Raw genomic sequence first — 12,500 nt, forward strand, 5'->3', positions numbered from 1 at the left:
TGTTATTGTTTTGTGATTGTCTTCACAATTAGAGAAGAAAAGAGGACATATTTCACTCCATTAGAGACTACCGTTTTGACACAAGTTGGCTATTTTTTTTTTTGTATGGTTGAGGAGGACTGACATGTTATTTCTTATGTATGAGGGAGTTATTTATATATAAGTTTGCCTTTATTGTAGATGGGATTTGAAAATCACCTTGCTTTTATTGCTATGTTTGAAGGACTTAGAAGTTTGCTTGAAGTTTTTAAAGTTATTTTAGAGTTGGTAAGAGAGATTGTTTAGGAAATTATTAGTTGTTGATTTAGGAAGAGAAAGGGGAAAATAGAATTATATTGATATGAAAAAAGGATATTGTTTAAAAAACCCTGAGTAAATGGTCACATGTACCAGGCATGGAAATTAGAGATAGGGCAGGGGGTTAAAGCTATCTTGATGCTTTATCTTATATAAAATGTGTTATCAGGTATTGATGAGTCATCTGACTTTGATAAGGAATTCTTTTAAAAAAAGAAATAGATGATGCTTATACTCATACCATCCAACGCTTAAGAATTAACAAGTTCCGTGACCAGTGGACTTGGCTCTTTGACAGCTGATAAGAAAGGATCAGATAAGATTATGTATTAAACTGGGGTTGTGATTGAATGAGAGATCTTAGATAGTATATATGATTGGTAAACTATGTATTTTGCCCAAGTGTAGTTATTTCTCTGGGTATTCTTATCTCTGATGCCGACACATTTAAGATGGGTTAGGCAGATTGGTTATTTATGTGTTAATGCCTGACTTTTTTCACAGAAATAGGAAGATATCTGGTTCTCGGGTCTGAATTGCCCTTTTATTCTCCCTCTTTTTTTCTGTTCTTAGTTTGAGTTAACATTAAGATCACATAATGACTTCATAAAAAGAATAGTATTTCCTGTCCTTTTTGCTCATGAAAAAATCCTTTAATCATAGGAATTACTAATGTTTACTTGCTACCTTGGACTGACATTTTCTAAACCATCACCATTCAGCAGAATTAGACTTGAGTGAAGAAAGAACTTGAAGTCCACTTAAAGACATGAGTAAAGATTAGCATTCATTTTGCTGGTAATATATCTTGCAAAAAGGTGATAGAACTGACAGTATATATTGCTGGTAGAGACTCTGCAATGAATATATCATCTGTTTCCCACAAAGGAAATGTATTGTTTGGCATGAATAAATTCAGGTTGATTATTGTGAGACAAAAACTTTTGTGGGTTGTGGTCTCCTCTTGATCTATAAAGATCGTGTTGGCAAATTATTTGAAAACTAGAGAAAAATTATGGATTAACCCAACACCGACGGGTATCAGAATTCCTGAGCGTTATAAACTCTAGTGATTTCTAGCAATGTCCAGACACTGGGTGCGGAAGTCTGCTACGAGTAGTGGAACTTCCCGCTCCACGTTCTCTGGTGAGTTGCTGTGCATACAGCTGTACCCCACAGACCAAGTGTCCATAAAGGGTTAAAGAGCAAAGTGAATTCAGGGCATGTGTTGAAATTGGTTTGTTGTAAATTCAAGAATTAGATGGACATAGGATACTACTAGCAGGGAAGAAGGAGATGGAGAGGGAGAGAGAGAAGGAGTGTGAGTGCTAGTACGAGTGCGAATGGGAGTGGCATTGGCAGTAGCATTGGCAATGGGAGTAGGAGTGAGGGCAGGAGTGACAATAAGAAAAAGAGTAATAGTATTTGTAAGAGTAAGCAAGAGAGTGAGAGAAATAGTAGGAGTAGGAGTAACTTTGAGAGTTTGAGAGTGGAAGTGGAGTAGGAGTTTGAGTTGTAAAATGTTAAAGGATGAGTGAGAAAGGGCAAAGGGGAAGGTCAAGATGATATCAGTTCAAATAGACTAGCCTATAGTTGGATGTTAACAATTATCAGATTGTTTACATAGGTGGTGTAGAGGCAAATAATGAGAGAGTTATGAAGTAAAGTGAAAACTGTAGGTTGTTATATTGTTTTTATTATTCAATTATCTTTGTATTCCTGATTTAATCTCCATCTTACTTTCTCCCTTTTCTCTCCCCTCCTTTCCACTCCATTGAACCCTCTTGCCTTTTCTTTCTCCTGCACCTCTTGCTCTCTACTTCCCTGTCCTTTCCCATTCCATCTATTATCCCTTTCCTTACATTTGCTGTCTCTTTCCTCTCCTTCCCATCATTGTTACCATCTCTCTCTCACAGGGTTACTGAGTTTAAAAATCATAGAGAAGTTAAGCATGAAACTTCAAAAGGTTAACTCCCCAAAAATGGCTATTGTGAAAGAGCTAGTACCATATTTATGTCCAGTGCATATCCCTGTATTAATATTAATGCCATGTTTTTGTACTCTGCTGCTGCTAGATATTGGAACTCTAGGTATGTGCACGTATTAGTATGTGCACATTTGTGTGTACAGATGCATGTGTGTATGTGTGTATGTTCTTGCCTGATTGTTCTAATGTAATTGTGTAAGAGAGGGAGAGAGAGAACTGATCTGAAGAGGATCCATCAACCATATTGTAATTATGTAATATTTTGAATTGATACAAGTTTAAAGCTCATACAATGTTTCTGGAAGGGTGTTCCATTCATCAAAATTTCCAGTTGGAGAACTAAATTTCATTACATCCAACTTACCACATTTTATTCTTAACTTTTTTGCTTGAAAATATCAGTCTGCCATGTCTAGCTTCACCATTCTTTAGAAATAATTGCGTGTGTGCGCATATATGTGTATGTGTATATGCATTATGTACCATGGTGTACTTATGGTTGCATGAGATATTTCTGATTGCTGAATTTTTTTTTTTTTTTTACAGTAGATTTACAATAGTTTTGCCATCACAATGGCTGGAGAGCAGATTCTTCCTAGGTGTGCCTCTTAAGTGTGCTGAGTGGACTACATCAATAAATCATTAGGGAATCTGGCAAATGTCATAAGTCTAAATGCATTCTAGCTAAGAGTACAGTCTAGATTGAATAAGGAAATTCATTTTTGTTGAGAAATTCCCAATAATTTGATATTAACCAGATCAGGTATGCAAGTAATGCAAGGGTGATGAGATTTTGGGTGTGCAATTGGGTTATAGGAGTCTTAACCATGTGCAATTTTAGGGTTGTGATCACAAAAAGATGATGACTGAAATCATTTAGATAATATTGTCATTGTTTATATTACTATCAAGATAAACAGAATTGCCGTTTTCTTACTCTCTTCTTTTGTGTCTTACCTCCCTACCTTACAGACCTCTTGCACATTGCCGGCATCAGCCAAAGCCATGCGCTGGGGGTCAGTGGCTTCCAGAACAACGATCAGGGACAGCAGGGGGGACAACAGGGGGGGCAGGGGGGCCAGACCCTAGACCAGCAGACCTCAAAGCGGCCTGTCACCAGCAGCAACAATTTGCATGGATCAGACATATTGGATGCGACCACACACATGCTCCGGCTGGAGAAGAGCAATATTCTTCTCTTGGGGCCAACTGGTTCAGGTAAGTCTCGGGAGAGTTGCTTTTCATTTTGTATTTTTGTATTTATTTATTTAATTTTTTAAATTACACTTCTGATAATCCTGTTTCATTTTTATACTTATTCATACACCCATTATTTACATGACCCATGGGTTTGTTCATCCTTTAAATATGAATTTTTAATTAATGATTTTATGATAAATATTCATGTTCCTGAATCTTTCTGTTTGCTCTCCCAGGCAAGACCCTCTTAGCCCAGACCATAGCCCAGTGCCTAGATGTCCCCTTTGCCATCTGCGACTGCACCACGCTCACCCAAGCTGGCTATGTTGGTGAGGATATTGAATCTGTCATTGCCAAGTTGCTGCAGGATGCCAACTATAATGTGGAGAAGGCCCAGACAGGTGAGAAGCTCCTTTTCCCTTCTTTGACCTTAAACTTATTTTCCCTTGATACTTGTGTGTAATTTTTAAATGTAATTTTATGTATAATATGTAGTCTTATATTTGTATTTGATATATTTTTTGTGGCTTCATGTTTGAAATTGTTGTCACACATGAAAAAATGGAAATGCCTCACAAGCCAGATTACCCTTTGCCATATCCCTCCACTCAGCCTTTTGGCAGATGGGATACTTAATTAATGCAGTTACTAGACCCCAGCAATGTACCTGACAGGAATGCCTGCCTCTGTCTTCTAAACTTTTGCCCCTATCCTTGTTTCTGTCCTGTGTGTCTTCTTCACTCAATGCCTTGCTTCAGAGATGCTTTCTGACACCAGGTTTTGCACACCTCAGAAATCTAAAACGCATTAAATATAAACACTTAACTACCCATTGTTGTAGGATACATGTACTCTTCATGGTAGTTGTGTTTTATGAAATTTGTTTACAAGTAAATGCTGTACTGGCCTGATTTCTCCATTCTTTGATTTTTTTATGCCATGTCATTGATGTCAATCTTGTTATCATTTTTATTAATGTTACAATTAATGATCATAATGTCATTAAAATACTAATAACAATAATTTTCTGTAAACCTTTCCAAAAAATGAGGAAAAGGGGAAACAGGTAAGATAGGTATGACTAAGCTCTTGTGGGACCATCTGTATGCAAACAAAATTAATAGAATTACATGCCAACATTCCTGATAAACCAGACTTAGAGTGTTCCTCTTGACAACTCTTGATTGACCTTGCTTCTTCTGATATTCTACAAAGCCTTTTCTTAGTCTTTATAAAAAGCATTCAACAATCTTTGCACTGTTTCACTAAAACATTTACTGAGGACAACTTACTTGTCATGCAGACAAATGATAATAGTTTATTGCTTCATTGTGATTTGAAAACTCCAGAACAATGGGAACAAGAAGGAAAAATTTAATTAGTCCAGACAAGTGCAAAAATCCAGTTTTTCACCAGAGCACACATACATACCCTGTATAGTTATACACTGAATAGACACACTTTATAGAGGACATGTCCCTGGAAACCTGCATACAAGTAGACTACAAACACAGTCATAAACCATCACATCTATGTTAACAAGCAGGAATACTTACAAAAAAATGCTCACAAGTAACACACAGATGGACCACTTACCACACATGTGTTCATTCATTCTTCTGAACACTCATGGATGAAGACGACACCTGCAGCACATAGTAGACTGCCCTACAATACATTCATTCTCAAAATTGGTACACAAGTACCTCATGAGCAAAGCACAACATTTACACTCATACATAGAGATTCCTTGTCCTTGGGTAACACTATTTCTTACTTCAAACATTGCTGTAGTACTCCATTTCTCTAATCCTTTAACATCAATTTACTCCAAACCATTTTTCCATATTGCAGGCATTGTATTCCTTGATGAGGTGGACAAGATTGGTGCAGTCCCAGGGATACACCAGCTGCGTGATGTAGGGGGGGAGGGGGTCCAGCAAGGCATGCTCAAGGTAGGGTACTGGATATTGAGAGGGAAAGGGAAATAATGATGAAAGTGAAAAAAAGAGAAGTTAACCATGGTAAATTAATAATTGAAGAATGTTCATAATCATCCCATTCTTTTTACCCATCCCTCTTTTACCTGTCCTGTATCAGATGCTGGAGGGCACTATTGTAAATGTACCCGAACGCAATTCCCCGCGTAAGCTCCGAGGTGAGACAGTCCAGGTGGACACAACCAACATCTTGTTTGTAGCCTCAGGAGCCTTCAATGGGCTGGATCGTGTTGTGTCCAGGAGGAATAATGAGAAGGTAAGAGTTAAGTTTCACTTGTTCAGAATTTAGCTGCTTTAGCTCAGTCTTTAATTCTTGACAGACATCTCCCTCACCTTTTAGACCTCTTTACTCCTTCTGCCCATATCCCAAAGACTTTGGCCTTTTCCTTTAACCTCTTCCCCACTCCTTATGACCCTCTACTCTCTACTGTTTCCCATTCTTCTCCACCCCTCCTACTCTCCTTTCTTCCCTCTACCCTCTTTTAGCCCTCTCTCTCTCTCTCTCTCTCTCCCCCTCTCTCTCCCCCTCTCTCTCTCTCTCTCTCTCTCTCTCTCTCTCTCTCTCTCTCTCTCTCTCTCTCTCTCTCTCTCTCTCTCTCTCTCTCTCTCTCTCTCTCTCTCTCTCTCTCTCTCTCTCTCTCTCTCTCTCTCTCTCTTCTCTTTCTCTTTCTCTTTCTCTATCTCCCCCCCACCCCACACACCCTGCATCCCCCTGCTCTCTGTCCCACCATCTGACTGTTCCCCCTATAGCCCTTTCTCCACCTCCCTCCCTCTCTACTCCAGTCTACTCTCCTCATTCAGTCTTCTTTACTTGTCCCTCCTTTCTTACTTTTCCACACCCAATCTCTCCCGTCTCACCTTGTTCTGTCTCCAGCCCCACCACTCTCCTTTCTCCACCCCTGTTAGTCCTGTTTATGAATCCCTTAGTATGTACGCTAGACTTTGTGCGTTCTCTCAATAGCGTAATTTTGTCCTCCTATTTGTTTGTGTATAGGGGAGAGATGGAGAGGCATTTAGTAAGGGGGGGATGTTCTGTTGAATTCCATGTCTTTAAAAGCTTTGATACGCTTCATCATCAGTGTTTTCATTAATTTCTGTTAGAGGAACTGAAGAGAAGGATGTGTGGTTGTGATTTTTTAATTAGTTTATTGATTTATTTAGTTTTCTTTTGACACTCTTTATAATGAATGATTGATTGTTTTTGTTGCCTTCTCTCTGTCCTTGTCTAAGTCAAGGTATTGCTGACATTGCAAAGTTATCAACATTTTATTTTGTTATTACTTCTTGGGCATTCAGAGAGCATAATTCATTCCCTCTGTCTTGGTGGGTGTTGATACCTTTGAATGTCTTGCACTTTTAATAAAACTTTTTGAGATATTGTTTGGAACTCAAGCACTTGACCCCCAGCCATAATTGAGTTTTTTCTCTTTGTTTTCATGCTGCAGTTTCAAGTAAGTGGGTGATTATTTTTTTTTTTCCTTCTTCAACTTCAACTTACTTTTTTTTGTTGAGTGAAAGTCAGTATCTCTGCATTTTATTTTTTCTCTCTCTCTCTCCTCTTTTATTTACTGAGAAATTCTTTCTTGTTTAGTGATTAGTGTTATTGTTACTGTTGTCTGGAGATCCCCATAAAGTGACACAAGTTGATGTATTGCCAGCTGTTTGTGGTAATTGTTGTTTTTGTTTTTGTCTTTTTTGCTGTATGTGTTTTTGGTGTTATTTTTTTGCCTCCCTTTTTTCTGCCTATCTCTTTGTTCATACCTTTCTTTTCCTCCACACTTTTCTTCTCTTGCTATGTCTCCTGAGTCTCTTTCCTGTTTCCTCATATATCTTTCCCTTCTTACTTCCCTACCCACTGTTCTCTCTATCCATTGTTCTCTTCTTTCTTGTTTTTCTCTCTTTTCCCAAATTTGGCAATTTCTTGCTCTCTCTTTCCATTCCCCTTTCACTTCTTCCACCTTCTCTTTATCTCCATTTCCATCTTTTTCCTTTAGTATGATACAGTTGTGTATTGTTTAACCCTCTGTTTTGTTTTGTTTTGTTATTGTTGTCCATAACTATTTACTGTCTTGGTGATATTGTAGTCTGTGTCATCTTTTGGCTGAGCATGAAAGCCAACAGTAAAAGTAAATATATATCGTATATATATATATTACATATACATGTTTGTTATTTATTGTCATTATTGTAGCAGTCTTGTATTTAATGAATCAAAAAAGATTGAAGGCAAAGAAGAGAATGAGAGGTGGAAACAAGGAAGAGGAAAGTAAGAAAAAGAGAGAGAGAGAAAAAAAAAATTAACCAACTAGGACCAGGGTGATAAATCTCTTGGTGGAAGATGAGACTCAGTGGGTATTTAGGAAGGGGCTCTTGCATTATTTCCACAACTAAACTAGTTTGCAATGTACCATCCGTAAACAATGGCTGCAATAACATAGTTCCTACTCCTGCTCATTGTGACTGGTGACACTAGGTGTATTACAGAAAATTAATTTTAAATGGTTACATAAAGGACATACTGTTTAATTTTTATTTTCTGTTCAAGGAATATAGTCTGTGACCACCTTGATACAGCATATCAAATGATAAATATAAACTTAATAAAACATCAAATAAGCAAAAAGCTCATGGAGAAAAAGAGATAATAACATTGCAGAGAGGAGGCAAAGAGTCATGACACGAGTGTTATTGTGGGCTGGGTCTAAAAGCAACACACCCAGGAGAGTTGCCACTCAAGTAAGTCTATTGCCCAGATTTTGGGCCATGTGTGGTCAGTGAGGTCCAATGGGTAGATGGGAGAAAACAAAAATGTGAGGTGCCTTGCCATTTCACGAAAATTATATCATAAGAATTACAAGGTGGATATTTGCTAGGAAGAGGAAGATTCAGAAGTTATCTGTGCCTTTTTCATGTTTAACTTTTTTTTCTAATTTATTTTTTATTCTGGTCTTCTTCATATGTTTATAGATTGCTCACAGTAGGTACTAGTAAGATGACTGTTTGTAGTAATTTTCCTCTATTCCTAAGGGAGTGTGGGAGTGTGGTTTTGTAGGAACTATTTTATATCCTCTATGCACTAGAACATGTGTCTGAAGTACATTTATGTGAGGGGACTTCAAAAATAGTAATGGAAAACCACATACCAAAATAAAGCTAAATAAAGCATTTGAGTTAAAAGAAATCCAAGTTAATGCATCCATGTATTTTTACTTATTATTTAAATGTCAACTTTCAATCCCAAAACTACAAACGTGCTTGGTGTTTATCGACCCTTTTATGATCCCTAGGGATTTATTGAGCCCCTGGATAGTTCCATTGACCCTCCAGGGACTGATATTGACCAATGGAGACTCCTGATATAGCTGTTTATTATATAGAAGCATTTCTTTCTCTACTTTCCTCATTTCACCTCCCATCACCTCACCTCAACCCTCCTCTTGTCTCATCTCCTTACTCTTCATTACTCTTTCCCTTGCCCTATGCTCTTCTTTCTCCCCTATTTCCCCTCCCTTCTCACCCCTCCCTTCTCACCCCTCCCTCATTCTTCACACTTTTTCCTTGTACTCTCTTTAAACCTCTTTCCACCCCACAGTACCTAGGCTTTGGTATTGGGGGCCAGTCTGTAGGCCGTCGGGCAGCGTCGCAAGCTGACGTAGCACACCAGACAGCCAGCACAGATGCTGAGGAGGACAACCAGGAGAAGGATGCACTGCTATCAAAGGTGGAAGCCAGGGACCTCATTGAATTTGGCATGATCCCGGTGAGTTCAGCTGTTATGGTTATGACACTACTGTTGCTTGAGTGTAGGGTTTTTAGATTTTTAGATATGGTGTTCAGTTAGGTTTGGGGTTCAGTGCTTACATGTTAGTTTATTGAGGGGGGGGGGGGGGGGGGGCGAGCCCATGAGGGATAGAGAAGGTGAGACAAATTGAGAGTACTTCTCCAGTATTGCTTATGTAAGTATGGTAATGAGATTTGTTCCCCATTATGTGTGTAGTTAATTTCACTGAGGTTGAGTTGGGTTAGGAATTGGAAGGTTCATGAGGTGCTGAAGTGCAGAAAATCCTATATGCACTGAGGTGATGAAATTCATATAAAGATTTATCAAATAATATTGCAATGTAACTGGATTGATTTATATTGCTAAGAACTTCTGTCAAAGTTACTAAAATCACTTATCTCTTTCCTTTGCTTTTTTCTTCCAGGAATTTGTAGGGCGTTTCCCTGTTATTGTCCCTTTCCACTCCCTGACGGCTGCCATGCTGGTCCGGATCCTTACCGAGCCCAAGAATGCACTTGTGCCACAGTTCCAGATGCTTTTTGGGATGGACAAGGTTTGTGGCTCCATTTTCTCTTTTCTTTGGTGGTTTGCATTGTGCTCTGCAAGTTGGTACTTGTCTCATTTTACCCTTCATGAAGACTTGTGATGTTGCAACAGGGATTCAATTTGTGCAGGTTATGTACACAGTGTTACAGCAGTCAAGAATAAGGTGGAATGGTGTGTGATTATTACTCCATAAATTTGCAGGTTGAACTTGCCTTCACCCCAGATGCCATGGAGGCCATTGCACACATGGCAATGGAGAGGAAGACAGGTGCAAGAGGCCTACGCTCCATTATGGTAAGTTCTACTCCTGATTCATGTAATACTTTTAGAAGAGATCGGGAACCATGGGCACTATACTTCTTCCTATATAATTTGATGATGTTTACTCAAAGTTTACTGAAAAAGCTAGTAAAATGGAATACATGTGAGCGATTATTGGTTTTGTGATGAGACAGGATGGCAAGAATACATGCTATGTCTTCTGTATATTTTTGTTTTTTGATAGTCTTTACATGTAGATGGCACCACAAGAGCTTAATCACCCAAGAGTCAATTACTAGACAGCTGTTTACCCTTTTTCTTGATTTTTGGAAAGAATCTTTATTTTTATATTGCTATTAGTATTATTAATAACATTAGAGTAATAATAATGTCCATAACAATAATAACATAAATTGCATCAGACAAAAAATATCTTTCCTGAAAACTCGCTAATGGGAAATCAGCTGAGGACACACATGCATACTAATCGGCTCCTTGGTAGCTGAGCACTGGCAGATCTGGCTCACAATTTCTTCATTTTACAGGAAAACCTCCTCCTTGATGCCATGTTTGAGATTCCTGGCTCAGACATCGTGAGTGTACATGTGACTGGCGACTCAGTTAGAGGGGATGCGGCTCCCATCTTTGTCCATGGCCAGCCACTCCCAACTGAGGATGACCAGGAGGAGGAGCAAGCATTAGCTCAGGCCAAGTAAGAGAGAACTTTGAAGGCTGGCTAACTGGTTGGAGAAGAAGAGATGGAGGAGAGCAGCCAAAGAGGCAGCAGAGGAGCAAGAGGATGAAGAGGAAGAGAGTAGGGGGAGAGGAAAGAGGAAAGGAAGAGAAGGAGGAAGAACTTCAGCAGGACTAAGAAGAGGGAAGGGGTGATCCACAAGACTTCGGCCAATGACAGGAGAGACTCAGAAACCTGATCTTCCTCTTAGCTCAAGACAGGGAAGAGGACTAAGCCATTCCTCAGGGTTGTTTGGCATTAATCTTTCCTTCAGATGAGGCTGAGGATAGAGAGAAATGTAGCGACTGAGACAGAGGGAGAAAGAAAGACAGAGGGGAGACAGACAGACAGATTTACCTAAAAGACATGTTAAGGAAGACAGTTGGGATTAATACTGTTAAATGCATGTCTTACCATCATTTTTCTTTATTTTCTTTATACATAAAAAAAATTATGGAAGGTAGCAAGTATTTTATAAAGTTGTGTACCTTCATATCAAGAACCAGCTGCAAAGGAACTGTGATATACAAGATGCCTAATTGCAGTGAAATCAACAGTTTGAATAGTTTTCTGTTTGGGTTTGGGTTTTGTAGAGAATCCATGTGTTCAACAAAAATTAGACGTCTTAATATTTTGTACAAAATAGTAAGGTGTATATATGAGTTTGTAAAATATTCAGTAAGGTGAGTACAATTGCAGTTCAATTATTTATAATGTTATTATTATTATTTTATATTGGCAAGTATTTGTACGTTTATCTCCTCTTTATTTCCTATGATTTTTTTTTTTTTTTTTAACAAAAAATGGGGAAAAAGAATATGGCAGTCCAGTGAAGACAGATACAAGTGTAGGCTGAAAAAACTAGGACATGTTCTCTGTTGTCTCAGATCGGCCTAGGTCCTCTTTTCTATGTATAGTTGTATGTATTCCATATTTGGAACATTTGTACAGTGTTTTATTGTTAGGGGTTAGTCTCGTAGACAGTTAAGAATTGTCTTCGGATTTCATTTGAAAAGTTCCAGTGAAGCATACTACACGGGCTGTAGATGAAGACTGTACACAAAGAGAGATAGTGGAGTTATCATCGTTATCATCAGGTATTAGTGTATAAAGAGAATTAAGGTTAAGTGCATATCTTTTTGTGTTATTTTTCCCTTTTTTAAGTGTGTGTTGTGCAGTCTTATTTTTCAAGCTAGTGTGGTTGATGGATTTAAACTGTCTGTTTAGAACTGCTCTTCAGTGCGGCCAAAAAGTAAGGAATGATGCTATTGGCTGCACGCTAAAATTTAACGTCCAGTTTTAGAACAGGTTGTAAAAACATATGTATATAAAAGTAGAGAATAAGATAGAAAAAAAAAAAAATAGACATAAAACTGGGCTTAAAAAAAATTAAATTAATTAGTCTGTGAGTGGTTGATTGTGAATGTGTATGAGTGTGTGAGGAGTGAGTTAGTGAGTGAATTATTGAGTGAGTTGTAAGCGTAAGAGTATGTGTGTGTGTGTGTGCTCGTGCAGGTGTGTGTTGGTGTCTGTTAGTCTGTCTGTTTGAGGTTGAGTGAGTGACTGAAAGAAAGAGTGAAAAAATTATACAGTAGGTCTAGAGTGGTGGCTGCATATGGTTTTCATGGCATAATTGGAGCTGTATGGGAGTATTTAGTGACTCCAGCATTCACATCTTTAAAAATTTCCTTCAAT

The 12,500-nt window shown here is 38.4% G+C and overlaps 1 protein-coding gene across 6 annotated transcripts in view; it reads left to right on the plus strand.

Annotated features, from left to right (window-relative positions):
* LOC125045240 (ATP-dependent Clp protease ATP-binding subunit clpX-like, mitochondrial) overlaps positions 1-12,500 on the plus strand; it is a 26,136-nt gene that overhangs the window by 12,656 nt on the left and 980 nt on the right. For 4 of the 6 annotated variants that reach the window (XM_047642400.1, XM_047642399.1, XM_047642403.1 and 1 more), the window contains exons 6-14: positions 3,257-3,502; positions 3,721-3,885; positions 5,339-5,439; positions 5,585-5,740; positions 6,930-6,935; positions 9,077-9,244; positions 9,690-9,818; positions 10,013-10,105; positions 10,618-12,500. The exon at positions 10,618-12,500 is cut by the window's right edge and continues 980 nt beyond it. In XM_047642400.1, the coding sequence (XP_047498356.1) occupies positions 3,257-3,502; positions 3,721-3,885; positions 5,339-5,439; positions 5,585-5,740; positions 6,930-6,935; positions 9,077-9,244; positions 9,690-9,818; positions 10,013-10,105; positions 10,618-10,788 (1,235 nt within the window). In that variant the 3' untranslated portion in view covers positions 10,789-12,500. The remainder of the gene's footprint in view (positions 1-3,256; positions 3,503-3,720; positions 3,886-5,338; positions 5,440-5,584; positions 5,741-6,929; positions 6,936-9,076; positions 9,245-9,689; positions 9,819-10,012; positions 10,106-10,617) is intronic. The other 2 variants (XM_047642402.1, XM_047642404.1) reach the window with 1 other exon arrangement.

Source organism: Penaeus chinensis, chromosome 37 (assembly GCF_019202785.1).
Source record: "Penaeus chinensis breed Huanghai No. 1 chromosome 37, ASM1920278v2, whole genome shotgun sequence".
NCBI classification, from domain to species: Eukaryota; Metazoa; Arthropoda; class Malacostraca; order Decapoda; family Penaeidae; genus Penaeus; species Penaeus chinensis.